Source organism: Notolepis coatsorum, assembly GCF_963971535.1.
Source record: "Notolepis coatsorum genome assembly, chromosome: 1".
Taxonomy (NCBI): domain Eukaryota; kingdom Metazoa; phylum Chordata; class Actinopteri; order Aulopiformes; family Paralepididae; genus Notolepis; species Notolepis coatsorum.
In genome coordinates this window covers 236,057,903-236,078,255 of record NC_140165.1, presented here as the reverse complement: position 1 = coordinate 236,078,255, position 20,353 = coordinate 236,057,903, and the positions used below count along the sequence as shown (strand labels likewise).

At 42.8% G+C, this 20,353-nt stretch overlaps 1 protein-coding gene across 1 annotated transcript; it reads right to left on the bottom strand.

The window, feature by feature from the left end:
• Nucleotides 1-1,565: 1,565 nt before the first annotated feature.
• Nucleotides 1,566-19,604, bottom strand: pld3 (phospholipase D family member 3). Its single transcript, XM_084320245.1, has 7 exons — nucleotides 19,493-19,604; nucleotides 15,790-15,917; nucleotides 12,647-12,844; nucleotides 12,013-12,152; nucleotides 8,096-8,261; nucleotides 7,385-7,484; nucleotides 1,566-5,023 (listed from the first exon to the last, which is right to left on the bottom strand). The coding sequence occupies exons 2-7, from the start codon at nucleotides 15,892-15,894 to the stop codon at nucleotides 4,836-4,838; spliced, it is 897 nt and encodes a 298-aa protein (XP_084176371.1). The 5' UTR covers nucleotides 15,895-15,917; nucleotides 19,493-19,604; the 3' UTR covers nucleotides 1,566-4,835.
• Nucleotides 19,605-20,353: the final 749 nt, after the last annotated feature.

Below are 20,353 nucleotides of genomic sequence, written 5' to 3'. Positions count from 1 at the left end.
CGCTGGTGACTCCGCCTTAAGCTATCTAGTGTTCTATAGATATCTATGGCGGCCCTCCCGTGGCTGCTCGCGGCCCACCTTTGGGAACCACTGCTATAGATAACATTTTTATGTAGAAAAGATTTTTCATTTTAAAATGTTTTGCGGGTCCAAAATGAGTGGTTTACATTTTACAGGCATGTATCCCCTCCCTATTTCCCATGTCCCTGCATGGAATGCACCCGATTGGATAAATTACACGCTGGTGCTCTAGTGCAACATCTAGTGGCTGAATGTCATCTTATAGTACCTTTAAATGTTCCCCTGAGTGTTTGATATTATATAATGTAAGTGATGACAATATTAACTGTTAGTAATAATAACACTAACACCAATAATATTAACAGTACTGTTGGTCTGGACTGTGAGTAGAGTGGGATATCTCCTTTCCTTGTTGCCTCTCAGCTCTTAAAGAGATGCCGTCTTCTAATGTTCAGTGAAAGAGGATATGATTGAGAAAAGATCTTTTGAAATCGTATCACTATTTCTTAGTGTCTGATGGGCAGTGATGCCAGTAACAAGTTACTCTAATCTGATTACTTTTTTCAGTAAATGATAATCTAACTTGTTACTTTTTACAAGCCAGTAATCTGATTACAGTTACTTTTCCAAGTGGCTGTGCGTTACTATTTAGTTACTATCTCATAATGCTGATGATAAGAGAGCCAGCGGTACAGTCAGCTACCTCTCCAGAACCCAGACCGGAGATGGGACGTGCGCTCCCGCACACAAAAAAAAAACTGTTGTCATTCTAGTTGTGGCAGCAGCAGGGACGACAACTTCGTAACCTAGTTACTTTCAAAGTAACTTGATAATCAAGTAATCAGTAAAGTAAATTAAAATTACTTTTTAAAGGAGTAATCAGTAATCAGATAATTTTTACAAGTAATCTGTGGCATCACTGCTGATGGGGAAATTGAGAAGAGATCTCACGATCAACAGGTTTTTTTTGCCAACTAAGCCCAAAAAGAGAAGAGATAAAAAAAATATTATATATATATATATATATATTGTATATAACATATATATATATATTTATTCTCACCGCATATATATCTATCCACACCTGTCTGTATTTACCTGCACATAGTCCTTTACTATATCTATACTATCCTACTATTACTAGTTATGCTGCTGGCCAGTATCACTTACTACCATACTGTCTTTATACCTGTATCACTGTACATATTATACTACAACGCTGTACATACATCTGATTAGCACTACACTCAGTAGTACAAATTATTTTTATATTTTGTACCCAGTTTAATCACCTGCAATATTACTATTGCACTTTACTGTTACATTTGCACTCTGGTTGGATGCCAAACTTATTTTCCTTGTACTGTACTTGTGTTGTATAATCACATTGCATTTGAATCTAATCTAACCTAAAAAGGAAAATAATAATAAATAAATGTTGGTTGTGTTGCATGCATATTATTAGCCATACAGTAAAAATAAATGTTTAGATAATTGGATGAATATATTAAATGAAACAGTCTAGAGACAAAGTAGAACCAGTGTAATTTATTAAAGACCATGCTGCAAAAAGAGTGAGAGATGATGTGCACACATTTGGTGTTAAAAACACTTAAGCGCTTTCCAAAAGCCTGCCATGTGAATGTGCTTATTTGGACAGTTGTCATGACAACCACTTTTACGATAATCCATGGTTTCAACTTTCATACACTCCACACAGTGGACATTTAAAACAAGAAAAGCTTTCGAATCATCTTGATTTGCCATGTGTCTTTAGGGGGAACACGCATGTTTAGCGCCAAAGTAATTATTGGTCTTTGGGACCAAGCCCATCCTAAAAACAATGTATAGGATATATACAATGTATATATCACACACCACAGAAACCAAAGCTCTCAGACTAGGGCTGCCCCCTCTTCATCCATTAATCAGTCGGTTTGATCTTAGACTTAATCAATCGATAGTCGACTCCACAATTTTCCAAATTGTCGTTTAAAGGTCCTGTGTCTTATAAATGGCCTTTTCCAGTGTTTAGCATTGTTTCCTACCAATGGGGGTTTATATCAATGGGGTCTGTGTCTCTAATTCTCATTTTGGCTCATCAGTCTAGTCTCAAGTTCACGAGATCCTCCCTCACTCAACTAAGCCATTCTGATTAGACTGTTTTGCTGACGTGAGTAAGGCACTGGTTGCAGTCACCGCCCACAATCAACAATTCGCTCAACAACAGAGCGAGTGGAATTACTTCCTCAAACGGGTTGACGTGCGTGGGTGCGACAGAGACAGCAGAGAACGAGCAAGAGAGAGAGATATAGAGGGAGAGAGATAGAGAGAGAGAGAGGGACACAAGCATTTACACACAACCCCGCGGGAGTGTGTGTAAATGTGTGTGCGCGCGGGGATGGAGCTTCTCCACTCCCATATCACTGTCAAAATATCGTTGCGCACGCTCCCACACACGCACCCGTATTCCGATCCGTGCAATAATATTCACAGGGGTATATATTGTCATTTGAAACAAGTTACCAATGCATTATCCCGTGGGATTATGCCCCCCGCGGCGAAATTAATTAGTATCCCCCTCCTCTATCGCTCTGTGTCTGCCAGTGGCAGACTGTGGGTGACTATCACTCAAAGCGCTTATGGGCGGAGCCCAGCCCAAAACAGCTTGAAATCTTGAAGTGCAAAAATGCTGCTTTAGAGTAATTGATTAGAAATACAAAACAATGCATTTTTTTGAAAAAAACTTTACATATGTGTTCCAGACTCACAGGAATTGTGTAAAGTTGCCCAAATAGTGAAAGGAATAGCAAGACATGTCCCCTTTAAATCAATGAATATATTAGTCGACAAAGTCGTATGTTTGTTGTTGAGGACAGCCCAACCTCAGACGAGAAACCATGTCATTCTGTTTTTAAATATTCTGATCTATTGAATATATAGTCGATATAAGTGTGAACGCTACAGTGTTAACGGTCTTAAAATAATGGGATTTTAATCTTGTAGCCATCCTAAAACTAGCCGAGGCCTTGCGGTGAACGGTTATTCGTCTGAGGTATTAAAAAATTACCACAGCACTCAAAGAATCCAGCATATCAAAATGAAAGAATCAATCAATAAATTCATCAAACGTAATCCTCCCTGAGATAAATTGGGATGAAGGGTTCCCAAAGAGACAAAGTTAGTAATGCGGTTGATCTCTATCTCAAACCCTGCCCTCTTTTCTTGATCCTCCAATCACAACAGTTGCTTTCCCTAGGAAACTGTTGTTCCCTAGGAAAGCAACTGATGTGATTGGAGGATCAAGAAAAGAGGGCGGCGCTTGAGACAGGTCCAGTTGTGACAGGTCCAGACAATGATCAATGAGCCGTTTAGTTAACATGACTGATTTATCCGGTTGAAAAAAGCCAACCTACCTTACCAAGACCCTAGCCTGAACACCTGCCCCCTGGAGGCCTGAGCAAGTTACAGCACCCCTACCAAAAACAGGGCAGGGTACAATAGAGTAAGAAATAAAACAGATAAAGATCGACTAAAAGCAACTCCATGAAGTCCTTAGGTTGGCTAAAAGTCGGTCTGTAGAAGCGAGCTTTTGAAAGGAACAGTCTCATTCGCCTCCTCTCCCTCGACGGGTCGTCCCGGGCTTGATTAAAAAACAACTAGGTGGCCAGAAGGAAAACACGGTCTATAAGAGAAATAAAAAGGCATATCCACTGGACATATTTGAAAAAACAACATCTGCTCACATTAATCTGCCCAGGGGTTGTGAAAGTGAACAGCCAGGATTGCATTATGTACCACAGGCCTGGGGATAATTTCTTAGACCACAAGGCTACAGTACTTCTCTGTTGCAGGTACAGCAGGATGTACCGCAGGGACACACCAACACCGCCTTTTCACCGCCAGGAGTCCTAGACCTCCAGTATAGGCCGACGCCGAGTACCGATCCCATCCGTCACAATTTTGGGTCAATGATATACAAATGTAATATAATCAAATGTTTGTCCATTAGAGAGATCTAACATGCTTCTATGCATCAAAAAGGCAGCAAATGAAGTCACTTTGCTTTCATTTCCGACATGTCACACGCGGCGCTACCGATACCCTATTTCAGCCTGGTGCAGTGGCTCAGGAAGTAGAGCGGCCGTCTGGTGATCGGAAGGCAGCAAGACACTAAACCCCTAACTGCTCCTGATGAGCAGGTCGGCACCTTGCATGGTGTGAATGTGTGAATAAATGGATGAATGTGAGGGGGGAAATTGTAACGCGATTTGGATAAAAGCCGTTACATAAATGCACCATTTACCATTTTCGATGGGATATCGGTCCGATACCAGGCTAAAACAGAGTACCAGTATCGGAGAGCCGCATGAATGAAAGCAAAGTGACCCGATTGGTACATCCCCGTCCTGCCAAGTCAGGAGGACCAGGTTTAGTTCTATATCTACAATTCAACATTCTAATATTTGAGCATTTCCAAATGTGCGCTGGTGCGGTCACTCTATCGGGCGCAGCTGTTTGAGACCCAAAGGGAAGGACCGAGTGTCCGACACAACAAGTCTCTCAGACCCGTGTTTATCGTAGCCTTTGTCACGCACGGCTCTGAGATAACAGGCGTTGATGTCGAATATGGTTAAACAAGCACAGCCAGAGCCAGAGTACAGATGCTGCTGCTGCTGCTGTATCTTACAGGGTGGGTTTTATTTCAAAGGCAGGCTTTTCTGATAAGGCGTTATAGATAAACTGACACGGCTGTTTCTATCAATGGCAGTTTTCTCCATTGTGTGCGTCCAGGGCAGATACGTGACTCCAGGCTAACAGAGGTATTTGCGGTTAGAGTGTTGCTTCAGCGGAGCGCTGTAGGCGGAGCTCCAGTCCCTCTCGAACACGTCCCTCAGCTGCGCCTGCACCGTGGGCTCCTGGCTCTGAGCGTTCGTCTGGTTGACGACCAGCGCCGAGCCGGCCGTGCTCACGAAGTAGTCTCCTGACCAGTTGGACGTTCCTGAGGGGAAGGGGGGCGTTTGTTTTAGTGCTTTGTGCGTGAATGGAAAAAAACAAACATGTTTCCAACAAAAAATAACAGGTGGGAAAAAAGGTTGGTGGACATCGGATTCATCGATAATATTGTAGACAGATCTTCTGATCAAAATAGATTTAATAGTAAAAACAATTAACTCATTGACTGCCATGCAGTTTTCCCATCTTTACTCCCTGGCTCCAGCGTTATTGACCATGTTCACGATGTTTGCGGACCCATCGTATATTCTATATTATAGCTATGGCTCATTTGACAGGCACCAACAGGGACAACCCAGTTAATTTCTACATACTTTAGTTTGTGCTAAACATCGCCCTGTTTCAAAATAATCCAGTCTCGTTTTCTAGATCGTGAGATATGACGTGTTATATGCATATGCGCAAATCGTTCGGGTTGCTCGCCTGAAACCGTTTTACGAAGCTGCGATCGTTACCAAAAGCATGTTTTAGGTTCGGTAAAATACGACGCTGTGATCAATTCAAAAGCTTACCTTACCTTTGTCAGAAGGTACTCCAAATTGAATAATCCCATCGCTAATAGTTCCATCGCAATCACCATTACCGGTGTGCATTGGGCCTGGCTCGAATATGTTTCAGGCGAGCAAATCGGCGACAGATGGCTGTGTGCTGCTCACTTTGAGGGGGAGGGGATTCCTGCAGCCCGAGGCACTGATAGACAACTGAGAGACCCAGTTCAAAAGGTAGGCAATATTGCCACCTGTTGGGATTTGATCGTCATTGCAATTTTAACGTAGGCAGCGGTGCCAGGGAGACACAGGCAGGTCCGCACGAGTGTTTAGAATGGGAAAATCGGGGAAAAAAGGATCTAAAAACGAGATATCTCATGTTTGGCGCTCAACGCTTGGATTTGAAACATGAGAAATCTCGTGTTTGGCGCAGAATGAGTTAATACAAAATATAATGTGGGTTAAATGTTTATGTCGAAAGTAACACAAAAATGTCATTACCTGCAATGCCCCTGTATTGTTGTGTATTTGACAAATAAAGAACTTGAACTTGAGCTTTGGCTGAGGAGTGCTCTCCCCTGGCCAGCTAGGAGACACACTGAAGAACAGGCGGTGACGCTTGATCTCAAGTATAGAGAGGGGTGGCGGCTGTAACCCTTGGCCTCTCAGCTAGGTGTGAATTCACCTATTGTTTTGGGCACCCAAAAGGATTCCCTCACACAAGTAATGTTGTAAGCAGTGTTCAGATATACGGTATGAAAATGTCTTCCACAGCCACGTTATTAATCATTTCTGGACAACAGGAACTCTTAACACTTTGAGTGCCAACGATGTGATATCTCGTTTGTTCATGCCGACCGTTCAGTGCCAACGACGAGAGATCTAGTTTATTTTTTTATTAGCGATTTGAATTCATATTTCATCAATCTAGCCTCACGTTACCACTGCAAACTCTCTCTGAGCTCCATTGGGAAAATACCGCCCCCTATCGTCTCTCCCTGTGGTACTGCACCCCTTTGGAATGGATTGAATGAAACACATGAAAAAAAGAAATCCTGCTTCCACATTTTACTTCTCAGGCAAGTCACCTGAGACGATCGTATTCATTGTGGAGCCTCAGAACAGTGTGGAATCTGTGTTTCGACCACCCAGCGTTGGATCAATAAACGCGATCGATATTTGGAATGGTGATCAGGAATTGGAATAATCTTTTAATATGGGAATATTAAACCCGAATAATATGGGAATATTAAGTAACAAGTCTCTCAATAATCAAGGGGCGCTTATGAAGTATCAAGGGTAGCTTATGATGTATCAAGGGTAGCTTATGATGTATCAAGGGTAGCTTATGATGTATCAAGGGTAGCTTATAAAGTATCAAGGGTAGCTTATGAAGTATCAAGGGTAGCTTATGAAGTATCAAGGGTAGCTTATGATGTATCAAGGGTAGCTTATGAAGTATCAAGGGTAGCTTATGATGTATCAAGGGTAGCTTATGAAGTATCAAGGGTAGCTTATGAAGTATCAAGGGTAGCTTATGAAGTATCAAGGGTAGCTTATGATGTATCAAGGGTAGCTTATGATGTATCAAGGGTGGCTTATGAAGTATCAAGGGTAGCTTATGAAGTATCAAGGGTGGCTTATGATGTATCATATGTATCAAGGGTAGCTTATGAAGTATCAATGGTATCGTATGAAGTATCAAGGGTAGCTTATGATGTATCAAGGGTAGCTTATGAAGTATCAATGGTATCGTATGAAGTATCAATGGTATCGTATGAAGTATCAATGGTATCGTATGAAGTATCAAGGGTAGCTTATGAAGCTGAAGCTTATGAAATGCAGGCGTGTCTTCTTACCTATGTACGCCACCTTGTCCGTCACCATGTACTTGTTGTGGTTGACTCTGGAAAAGGGGATCTCCTTCTGCTTGGAGTTGGCAGGCACCACAAACAGCCTCTGGGGTTGTGGAAGCACAGTGGTTCAGGGTGCGTTAACATGGAGTGGACGGCAGGGACATCGTGACAGTGACCAGCTACCCATCCGGGGCTGGTAGCTCGATACAGTTCAGACAGGTTCAGATCAGCCCAGTTTCTATAGCTATTTTTGAGGTTTACAAATGTGAATCGTTTTTATTTTGTTATTATATTTTTGTTTTTGTTTTGGAGGTTTAATTTGATAAGAATATAGGACATAAGCATTATGCTTCAGCCTGTACCTGTTCAGTCACTGCCAAAATCAAAGACCGTGGACTACTACTACTTACTACATAGAGTATACGGTTAAACTTGACCCATCTCAAACCCTGCCTTCTTTTCTCGATCCTCCAATCACAACTGTTGTGGCAAACAAAGTTTGTCCGAGGGAAGCGGTAGTTTATTGATTGGAGGATCAATAAGAGGGCAGGGTTTGAGATAGGTGAATTTCAGCCTGGACCTCAGTAAAAGGCATCCATTAGCGTCTGAGTCTTTTAAATGTGAAGTAGAACCAGGTTAATAAGGGTATTCTTTTTTATGTGAAAATCACCTTGGTTTTCTGGTGTGATTATTATTATTATTAGTGCTACTCACCACCTGGATGTCTAGTTTACTCTTGGGGTCATGGATGGAGGCCAGGGACCTCAGGAAGGGCATCATGACGGGCTGGGTGCTCGCCCAACAGCTGATCAGGAGACGCACTTTGACCCGCCTCTCATACGCCATGCGTCTCAGTTGGGTGTCAATGTCGGCCCAGTACCTGCAGAGGGAGGGAGAGGGAGAGGGGGGGAGAGAGGAGAGAGAGAGTGAGAGAGAGAGAGAGAGAGAGAGAGAGAGAGAGAGAGAGAGAGAGAGAGAGAGAGAGAGAGAGAGAGAGAGAGAGAGAGAGAGAGAGAGAGACACACACACACACTTATGAAACAGACAACTAAGTTCAGACTGCAAGACGAAACTGGCCCAAATCTGATTTCCTTGCTCATAATGTATGTGACTCAGATCTGATTTGTTCACGACAGTGTGAACAGCATAAATCACACGGAATCTGATCTTATCAATTCTGATGTGGGCCACTTTCATATGTTGTGGTCCTAAATCAGATACAGGTCTGAACAGTCACGTGACCCTCATGTGGTGGCCGAGAGGAGGACAGGGAAAAAGCAGGATGCTAAACTGGGAAGCCCCTCCCACCCCCTCTATGAGGAGCTAGCCAGGATGAGGAGCACGTTCAGCCATAGACTCATCCCCCCACGACACACCACAAACCGTCTTGGCCAGTAGCCATCAGGCTACTTAACCGTGGGCACAGACTGCTGCCAATTGCTGGAGAACTAACAGCTGGTGAACTTGAGAACTGTTAGGACTATCTGACTCTTAATAATCAACATTGTTAGGACTATCTGACTCTTAATAATAAACACTGTTAGGACTGTCTGACTCTTAACACATTGAGTGCCAACAACGAGAAATCTCGTTGTTATTTCTTTTATTAGCGATATCCATACATTTTTCATCAATCCAGCCTCACGTTATCATTGGGACCGAGCTCGAAAAGGGCAAATACCGCCCCCTATCGTCTCCCGGATGGTATTGCACCCATTGGAATGGACTCAATGAAAATGCATGTGAAAAGAAAACTCCGGATTCCACATTTTACTTCTCAGGCATGTAACCGGAGACTATTGCATTCATTGGGGCAACCGAAAGCAGCGTGGATTATCTGTTTCGAGGTCTAATGTTGGATCAATAAACGCGATTTTGGGGTAATTTTTGGGGTAATCAGATGTTTTTTTCACATATTTCACAACGTGTCTGTGTCTGTGTGTGTGTGCGTGTATGACGTTAGCGCCGCTGACCAGGTCATAGATAATCGATTTTTCAGCCCGCTTCTCTAGCGTGCATAAGTACGTATATACTATCGATAATCTAGCGTTTATTTGAAAACGATTCATAAATCAGCCGGAAAATGACAACGTGTTGTGTGTATTCCAGTAAAGGGCGATTCCTGCGGAATCTTAATTTTTTTTCTATAAATTTTCAAAACTATACTCGTATTCAAAATGGTATAAAACGGAAATGTACCGATGAAAAAACAATCCGTTTCGTACATGTTGACTGCAAGCAAGTCATTTATAAGCGCCGGGCGTATTAGACACATAGCCATAATTTAAGATATAGTTTATGCGTTCGTAAATGTGCTCGCCCTCTCATTGACTAAAGCGCTGGCAATCAAGCGATAAATAGCCCACCCCATGCTGGCAATCAAAGTGTTAATAATAAACAGTGTTAGGACTATCTGACTCTTAACACTTTGAGTGGCAACGACAAGAAATCTTGTCAGTTCATGCCATGCGTTGAGTGCCAAGAACGAAAAATCTCGTTATTTAATCGTTATTTTTTTTATTATCGATTTCCATTCATTTTTCATCAATCTAGCCTCACGTTACCAGTGGGGATCTGTCTGAGCTCAAACAGGGAAAATACCACCCCCAATCGTCTCTCCGGATGGTATTGCACCCCATTGGATTGGACTGAATGAAATGGATGGGAAAAAAAGAGTCCGGATTCCACATTTTACTTGTCAGGCATGTAACCGGGGACGATCCCACTCAATGCCCACCCTCAGAACAGCGTGGAATATGTGTTGCCAGTACCCAGCGTTGGATCAATAAACGCGATCGATATTTGGAATGGCGATCAGGAATTGGAATAATCTTTTTGGAGAACATCTGATCTGAGGTAAGGAATCTTGGGATAATCAGAGCTTTTTTCACCTATATCTCAGCGTGTAGATAGATTTTTCAGCCCGCTTCTCTAGTGTGCAAGTACACATATACTATCGATAATCTAGCGTTTATTTGAAAACTATTCATAAATAGGCTGAAAAATGACAACGTGTTTTGTGTATTACAGTAAAGCACGATTCCTGCAGAATCTTTTTTTTTTCTGGAAGTTTTAAAAAAACGAGCGTTTTTCAAAATGATATAAAACGGAAATGAACCGATTAAAAAACAATCCGTTTCGACAATGTTGACTGCAAACAAGTCATTGATAAGCGACGGGCGTATTAGACACATAGCCATCATTTAAGATAGTTTATGCGTTCGCAAATGTGCTCACTCTCTCATTGAATAGAGCGTTGGCAATCCAGAGCTAACCCATGCGCCCCCTGCTGGCACTCAAAGTGTTAATAATCAACACTGTTAGGACTATCTGACTCTTTATAATAAACACTGTTAGGACTATCTGACTCTTAATATTAAACACTGTTAGGACTATCTGACTCTTAATAATCAACACTGTTAGGACTATCTGACTCTTATTAATCAACACTGCTAGGACTATCTGACTCTTAATATTAAACACTGTTAGGACTATCTGACTCTTAATAATCAACACTGTTAGGACTATCTGACTCTTATTAATCAACACTGCTAGGACTATCTGACTCTTAATATTAAACACTGTTAGGACTATCTGACTCTTAATAATCAACACTGTTAGGACTATCTGACTCTTAATAATCAACACTGTTATGACTATCTGACTCTTAATAATCAACACTGTTAGGACTATCTGACTCTTATTAATCAACACTGCTAGGACTATCTGACTCTTAATAATCAACACTGTTAGGACTATCTGACTCTTAATAATCAACACTGTTAGGACTATCTGACTCTTATTAATCAACACTGCTAGGACTATCTGACTCTTAATAATCAACACTGTTAGGACTATCTGACTCTTATTAATCAACACTGTTAGGACTATCTGACTCTTATTAATCAACACTGTTAGGACTATCTGACTCTTATTAATCAACACTGTTAGGACTATCTGACTCTTATTAATCAACACTGTTAGGACTATCCGACTCTTAATAATAAACATTGTTAGGACTATCTGACTCTTATTAATCAACACTGTTAGGACTATCTGACTCTTATTAATCAACACTGTTAGGACTATCTGACTCTTATTAATCAACACTGTTAGGACTATCTGACTCTTATTAATCAACACTGTTAGGACTATCCGACTCTTAATAATAAACATTGTTAGGACTATCTAACTCTTAATAATAAACATTGTTAGGACTATCTGACTCTTAATAATAAACACTGTTAGGACTATCTGACTCTTATTAATCAACACTGTTAGGACTATCTGACTCTTATTAATCAACACTGTTAGGACTATCTGACTCTTAATAATAAACATTGTTAGGACTATCTGACTCTTAATAATAAACATTGTTAGGACTATCTAACTCTTAATAATAAACATTGTTAGGACTATCTAACTCTTAATAATAAACATTGTTAGGACTATCTGACTCTTAATAATAAACATTGCACAGACATAGATTCAATGCCCCAATGACATCACTGGTGGCCATATTCAAACTCATCTACTCTCAAACTAGATCAATGTGAGTTTAGGGATGTGTGTGAGATTATGTGCAAAATAAATCAGCATTGTTAAGTATCCAAGCGTGACGTCTGCTCTACCTCTTGGGGTGAGAGAACTCCATGGTGGGCAGGTAGTTCATGACGGCGATGTAGATGAACTGCTGTGCGCCCTCCATCACGCTGAGGACGGACTGGAGGTCTGGGGTCCGGCCTGCAGCGCAGAACGACGGAGGGGAGCTCTGGAGCGAGAGAGAGAGAGAGAGAGAGAGAGTCATAGTGTGTGTGTGCACGCATATATTGTTTACACTGTTTATTCTTTTTTTCCTTGTCATGTTTTTTTTTTATATTTAGATCAAATTAGATTGCCTATATTTATGTCTTTCCACTATGCGCGTGAACGCACATCGGTGCCAAGTGTGCAAACATTCAGTTCGGCCAACAAACAGGTTATTACCTTGGATTGGAAACTAGCTTGATATATTGGTTGATGTATATTTCCTCATATAGCATGTATATTATATATTTTTTGTATGATCCCATCGGCTTCAATAGAACTGGCACCAAAGTCTGGCACCAAGCCGAGCATAGAACGCTGGTATTCTGACGTGATGGCCCTTCCTTCTTTTATAGTTGCCTTGGTACCGATATGACAAAGCTAACTTTTGCAACTGGACAGAGGATCGTTCTAAAACACAAACTGATGTCTCCCCATCATTAGCCCCCCCCCTCTCACCGACAGGTAGACAGTGGAGGGAGTGTTGTTGAGTGGCAGCTGAAGGGGCGTGTCCTTGTTGTAGGCGGTGGAGAAAGTGCTGGGCCAGGGGGACGGGATTGTTGGATGATTTCCCATGAACCAATAGGCTTCAAAGATCTTGCCCAGGTCTGCTGCCAGGCAACTGCAGTTGTAAACCACCGCACCCAGTTCCTTGACCTACCGAATGTAGAGCAGAATTCAACGTTAGTCTCTGTCAATAATAATAATGCAGGACCTGTCAAATGCTACTTACTACCACTAGCTTCTATTAACTGGGGAGAGGGGAATGGAAGGAAAATACATGATCCAAACACAGGTGAACCTCCTTTATCCAAACCCCAGAGTTCCAAACTGTCTAGGGGAAAATTAACAAGGATGTGAAGCTCATTTCCTGTAAGTGGCCACTAGGGGCAGAGTAGCGAACTGTGAGCGAGTTACTGGATGAGTGAGTTTGAGACATCGCTGGTCATATAGATGCGCTTTGCATCTAAAAATGTACTTATAAAGTCAACTCAATATGAATGACATACTTTGGGTTGAACATGTGAAATACAATGGTGTTGCTCTCTTTAACAGAGTAAGATAAAGTAACTGGATGGTATTTTCAATCACAGTGTCTCATTCTCCAACGGACTTACGACAAAAAGGGCTTTCTCTTAGGGCCATTTGAGACATTTTCAGGCAAGACATGAATATAGACAATATATATAATATAATATTAATTATATATGTTTTATTGGGACGGTTGGTGAATCCAAAAATCGTCCTGAAAAGGTCTCAAATGGCCCTAAGAGAAAGCCCTTTTTGTCGTAAGGAGAATGAGACCCAGACTGTCAATAAATCACACCCGGAAAAGAATAAAGACAACACTCATCTCATCAATACTGAGTCACATAGGAACCTCACACTGAGTCACAATGGCACATGACTGAGAAACCCCACATCGACATATTGACTTCCTCATTAACATAACTGAGCATAGTTCAAGCAAGAGTTATGCTCTCAATTTCGGTTTTGTCAATAGCGCTGTTTTGAAGCCAGGAAACACATCACGAGACAACAGTTGTCAGCGCACAGCACACTCAGACCCCCACTCAGACCCCTGCACAGCACACTCAGACCCCTGCACAGCACACTCAGACCCCTGCACAGCACACTCAGACCCCCACTCAGACCCCTGCACAGCACACTCAGACCCCCACTCAGACCCCTGCACAGCACACTCAGACCCCTGCACAGCACACTCAGACCCCCACTCAGACCCCTGCACAGCACACTCAGACCCCTGCACAGCACACTCAGACCCCCACTCAGACCCCTGCACAGCACACTCAGACCCCTGCACAGCACACTCAGACCCCTGCACAGCACACTCAGACCCCCACTCAGACCCCTGCACAGCACACACAGATCCCCACCCAGACCCCTGCACAGCACACTCAGACCCCCACTCAGACCCCTGCACAGCACACACAGATCCCCACTCAGACCCCTGCACAGCACACTCAGACCCCTGCACAGCACACTCAGACCCCTGCACAGCACACACAGATCCCCACCCAGACCCCTGCACAGCACACTCAGACCCCCACTCAGACCCCTGCACAGCACACTCAGACCCCCACTCAGACCCCTGCACAGCACACACAGATCCCCACCCAGACCCCTGCACAGCACACTCAGACCCCCACTCAGACCCCTGCACAGCACACTCAGACCCCCACTCAGACCCCTGCACAGCACACTCAGACCCCTGCACAGCACACTCAGATCCCCACTCAGACCCCTGCACAGCACACTCAGACCCCCACCCAGACCCCTGCACAGCACACTCAGATCCCCACTCAGACCCCTGCACAGCACACTCAGACCCCCACTCAGACCCCTGCACAGCACACTCAGACCCCCACTCAGACCCCTGCACAACACACTCAGATCCCCACCCAGACCCCTGCACAGCACACTCAGACCCCCACTCAGACCCCTGCACAACACACTCAGATCCCCACCCAGACCCCTGCACAGCACACTCAGATCCCCACTCAGACCCCTGCACAACACACTCAGATCCCCACTCAGACCCCTGCACAACACACTCAGACCCCCACTCAGACCCCTGCACAACACACTCAGATCCCCACCCAGACCCCTGCACAGCACACTCAGATCCCCACTCAGACCCCTGCACAACACACTCAGATCCCCACTCAGACCCCTGCACAACACACTCAGATCCCCACTCAGACCCCTGCACAGCACACTCAGATCCCCACTCAGACCCCTGCACAACACACTCAGATCCCCACTCAGACCCCTGCACAGCACACTCAGATCCCCACTCAGATCCCTTGCTGTTACTCAAGTATTTAAGTATTCTATGTTCTTCTAATTGAATACTAATATAGAATATATATAGTATATAAAATGCTGTAAAGCTACTGTATATAGTATATATAAATGTTGTAAACATACTGTATATAGTATAGAGGTTGTAAACACTGTATATAGAATATATAATGTTGTAAACACTGTATATAGTATATATAATGCTGTAAACACTGTATATAGTATATATAATGCTGTAAACACTGTATACAGTATATATAATGCTGTACACACTGTATATAGTATATATAATGCTGTAAACACTGTATATAGTATATATAATGCTGTAAACACTGTATATAGTATATATAATGATGTAAACACTGTATATAGTATATATAATGATGTAAACACTGTATATAGTATATATAATGATGTAAACACTGTATATAGTATATATAATGCTGTAAACACTGTATATAGTATATATAATGATGTAAACACTGTATATAGTATATATAATGATGTAAACACTGTATATAGTATATATAATGATGTAAACACTGTATATAGTATAATGATGTAAACATACTGTATATAGTATATAAAATGTAAACATACTGTATATAGTATATATAATAAATGCTGTAAACATACTGTATATAATATATATAAATGTTGTAAACATACCGTATGTAGTACTGTATATATAATGCTGCATTATATATACTGCATTATGCTGTTATACCCCTAGTGTGTCTGTGTGTGCGCGCGTGTCTGTGTCTGTGTGTGTGTACCTGCGTGAGGGACCTCCAGTCCATGTTGGCACTGCCAATGTAGATGTGTTTCTTGTCGACCACCCAGAACTTGGTGTGCAGGACGCCCGAGGTCAACTCTCTCATGTTCACATTCCTCACGTCAGCCCCTGAACACAAACAAGTATTACACACTCAGACGACACACCACAGCAGTTTGACTTTGAGTGAGTTTGTTGGTCTTCCTGTCTGCAGAAAGTGTGCTTTAACCCTCATCCCTCAAAAGCTCTTCCCCGTTTATCCAGATAGAACTTTTTCTAAGCAGACATTTTGACGTCATAGATGGGTACAAAACACCTGTAACTAATAACATTAAGAATGGGTCCATTCCATTTAGGTGAATAGAATAGAATAGAATAGAAATACTTGTATTATCCCGTGGGAAATTTGACACTGCAAATCGCTCAACATTTAAACATTTAGACAGAACAGGTCACGAATTAGAATAATAAAACGAATCAAATCAAGTTGCCTGGGATAAGAGTAGAGTAAAATAGAATAAAAATGGAATAAAATATACAGTAAATAAATACAGTAAAAATATACTGAGGTCTACAGTAGGTGTAGTATTGCACAGTGCTGTTTCAAACTAAGTCCAGGAAGATGGTAACTGCCACTCTGTGCTCAGTGATGCAGTGAGGCACAGTGATGCATTGTATAGTCTGATGGCTGTCGGAATGAAGGACTTCCTGTGCCATTCAGTGCTACATTTAGGGAGTGTGAGCCTAGCACTGAACATGCTCCTCCTGTCAGCCAAGTCTGTGTATAGTGGGTGGGAGGGGTTTTCCCTGATGGCCTGGAGCTTAGCAAGGCTCCTCCTCTCCGCCACCCTCGCTAGGGAGTCCAGCTCCACCCCAACCACGCTACTGGCCTTCCTGACCAGCTTATCCAGCTTGTTTGTGTCCCCTGCTCTCAGTGTGCAAGTGTGCAAGTGAGCCGTACCAGTGAGCCAGCATGCAGGATATCAGGGCCCTGGCACATCTAAAATGGAACGGACCCCACCCCATATTAAAGGGATAGTCCTATTTCCTACTTACCAATGATGATGTTGATCGATAAGAGTCCTTTCTCAGCACAGTCCATGCTGTTCCTCATACTAGCTCTTGCTAGTTAGCCACAAACTAACATCTTTGATCCATCTAGCTTACCACCAGGAGGTAGACAGCTTTGTCAAGCGGTGCGATGAAAACCACTTCATTTTAAAACACAAGTAAAATCAAGGAGCTTATCATTGATTTTAGAAAGATAGAGGCTGCTGTGACCCGTGTCCTGATTAAAGAGGAGGACATTGAGGTGGTTTCTTCTGACAAGTACCTCAGTGTCCATGTGGTTAAAGAGGAGGTTGAGGTGGTTTCTTCTGACAAGTACCTCAGTGTCCATATTAAAGCATCTTAGCAAGTGTCCTATTTTATGCCGTTGTCTGTTGGGGGTGCGTGCGGCTTAAGCTCAGGACAAGAACAAGATCAATAAACTGATCAGGATCCATTATTGGCTTGACCCCTGACTCTCTAGAAGTGATCATGGAGCAGAAGAATGTGTAGGAAGCTCAAGACTTCAAGGATCATCCGATGTTTAATGTTTTTAACGAGCTGAAGAGCTCTTTTAGTGACAGGCTCGTTATGACAAGGTGCTCTTCGGGGAGATTCAGGAAGTCCTCTGCACCTGCTTCTGCAGTGAAGCTTTTTAATGAACATTGTCGTTGATGGCCACTGTTGTTGATGATGATGATCTGATGTTGACAACTAGGATGGTGGATGTACTGAGGATTGTAGTGATGTTGCTGTTCATGGATATGTTGATGTCTATAACCATAGATGATATCAACATCAATATATCCATGAGCACCAACATCACCACAATCCTCCCCACAAGGCTCAGTACATGCCAGTATGCCAGTACAGTCATTGTAGTTACATTATTCATTAAGGTGTTTATTTTTTATTGTGTACAGGCAAAGGTATGGGCAGGGTATTAGTAGAAAGACATAAATATAGGCAATACAATTTGATTTGAATATATATACATACATGAGAATATAAAAATACGAGAAGAATAAACCGTGTAAACAAAGGTGCAGATAAGGGTCTGTATGCCATATCGGTTATATTACACGTTACAATAAATATAGGCAATATAGAATTTTAAACTGTACATGCTTCTTTTTCTACCGTCCTGTCCCTTGTCCTACTTGTATGGTGGTGTTCCCTTTGAGGGATTATTAAAGTATTTCGTATCGTAAAGTCATTGGGGTTAAGCTCCTGTCTGTACAGGCTGACTGACTGACTGAGATCCGCTCTGTGTGAAGCTGTGAAGCTGTGAAGCTGTGAAGCGCTTGGCCGACATGGACCTAGTCTGTGGTTAACTAGCAGGAGCCGGTGTGAGGAGCAGCGTGGGCTGAGAGAGGACTCTACCAGGCAACAACATCCCTGGTGAGTAGGAAGTAATGTTATTAGTTACAGCGGTGTTTACTCATCTATGACCCGTCTGCTGTGAATGTCTATGGGGAGCATGCGAGACCAGCTGTTTCCATAGTGACTGAGCTCGCACAAAGTAGATTTCCCCCCAAAACGATTCATTCAAAATGTTGTGATTTTAGCTCAGAATTTTTTCAGCTCGATAAGATTCGTGGCCAAACTGGCAACAGATATTAACGGAAGATAAATGGCGTACAGGAAAGCCCAGATTAGGGATGCCCCGATCACGTTTTTTGCCACCGATACCGATCACCGATCGTCGTGAGCCATATCGGCCGATACCGATCCGATACCGATCGTTTTTGATTAAAAAGAAATTAAAAAAAAATTTATATAATTTTTTTTTTTTTTTTTTAATAAAATATATATATTATATAATTAGACTTGTACTTGTATTATCTGCGAGACATCGCCACCACGCAACAAGTCAAAATGCTCGCTATCTGCAAACAGCTCCACTGTACACACAGACAGTGGAGCTGTTTGCAGATAGCGAGCAAAAGGATTCTCCGGCGCTGCAGCGGGACCCCATTGGTAACGTTAAGTGCTTTGGTCATTTCACATTCAGCAAGCCCTCAGCTCGAATACGCATTCAATCAATGTTATAAGACATTGATATCAGGAGCTATCTGTAGCTACTGCTAGCCGGCTAGATGACGTTAAGACAACTATTTAGTTCAATCGGACATTTCGTTTTGAACAGTGAATTAACGTCAGCTAACGCGAGCTAACGGAGGTATCAACATGCACTACAAGACTTGCTGGAGCATTTGTTGATATCAGGAGCTATCGGTAGCTAGCCGGCTAAATACCGTTAGACAATGCCTACTAAAAGTGAATAGTTGACTGGGTAATTTTGTTTAAACAGTAACGATAGCTAGGTAGCTAACGTTAGCTCAGGTCGAATGCCCTATCTAGACTCAGCAGAGGAGGTCCGCCTCCTCTGTGTTTACAAACTCTACACGGGTACGGGCGGGGCTAGGGAGGAGGAGCAGTTTGCAGGTCCTGTGCGTCTGAGACAAGCGAGTGAGATATCCACTTGATCAGTTTCCGCGATCGGCGAATATGACTAATTATCGGAATTCCCGATCGCATATTTATACTGATCATCGGCCGATAACGATCGGTGACCGATCGATCGGGGCATCCCTAGCCCAGATGGTTGGCTATTACACACGTGCACACACACACACACACACACACACACTCACCAGAACGCTTAAGCAGTTGGATGTTGCCTTGAGGCTGAGTCTCTGTAGGTGTGTTTACTGCAATACGAACAGTTAGTTTCCCCGAGGCATCAGCCAGTCTCTTCAGAATGTCTTCACCCTGGGCACAGTATAAGAACAGTTAGTTTCCCTGAGACACGTCTTCACCCTGGACACAGTATAATAACAGTTAGTTTCCCTGAGACACGTCTTCACCCTGGACACAGTATAATAACAGTTAGTTTCCCTGAGACACGTCTTCACCCTGGACACAGTATAATAACAGTTAGTTTCCCTGAGACACGTCTTCACCCTGGACACAGTATAATAACAGTTAGTTTCCCTGAGACACGTCTTCACCCTGGACACAGTATAAGAACAGTTAGTTTCCCTGAGACACGTCTTCACCCTGGGCACAGTATAATAACAGTTAGTTTCCCCGAGACACGTCTTCACCCTGGACACAGTATAATAACAGTTAGTTTCCCTGAGACACGTCTTCACCCTGGGCAGAGTATAAGAACAGTTAGTTTCCCTGAGACACGTCTTCACCCTGGGCAGAGTATAATAACAGTTAGTTTCCCTGAGACACGTCTTCACCCTGGACACAGTATAATAACAGTTAGTTTCCCTGAGACACGTCTTCACCCTGGGCAGAGTATAAGAACAGTTAGTTTCCCTGAGACACGTCTTCACCCTGGACACAGTATAATAACAGTTAGTTTCCCTGAGACACGTCTTCACCCTGGACACAGTATAAGAACAGTTAGTTTCCCTGAGACACGTCTTCACCCTGGGCAGAGTATAATAACAGTTAAGTTTCCCTGAGACACGTCTTCACCCTGGACACAGTATAATAACAGT

What these genes read in the sequence shown, in the direction of transcription:
- pld3 (XM_084320245.1), bottom strand. Translation starts at nt 15,894, where the DNA reads ATGAGAGAGTTGACCTCGGGCGTCCTGCACACCAAGTTCTGGGTGGTC. An exon ending in ACTGGAGGTCCCTCACGCAG is followed by an intron (nt 12,845 to 15,789) that starts GTACACACACAC and finishes TACATTCGGTAG; the next exon opens with GTCAAGGAACTGGGTGCGGT. An exon ending in GGACAAGGTGGCGTACATAG is followed by an intron (nt 5,024 to 7,384) that starts GTAAGAAGACAC and finishes CCTTCCCCTCAG; the next exon opens with GAACGTCCAACTGGTCAGGA.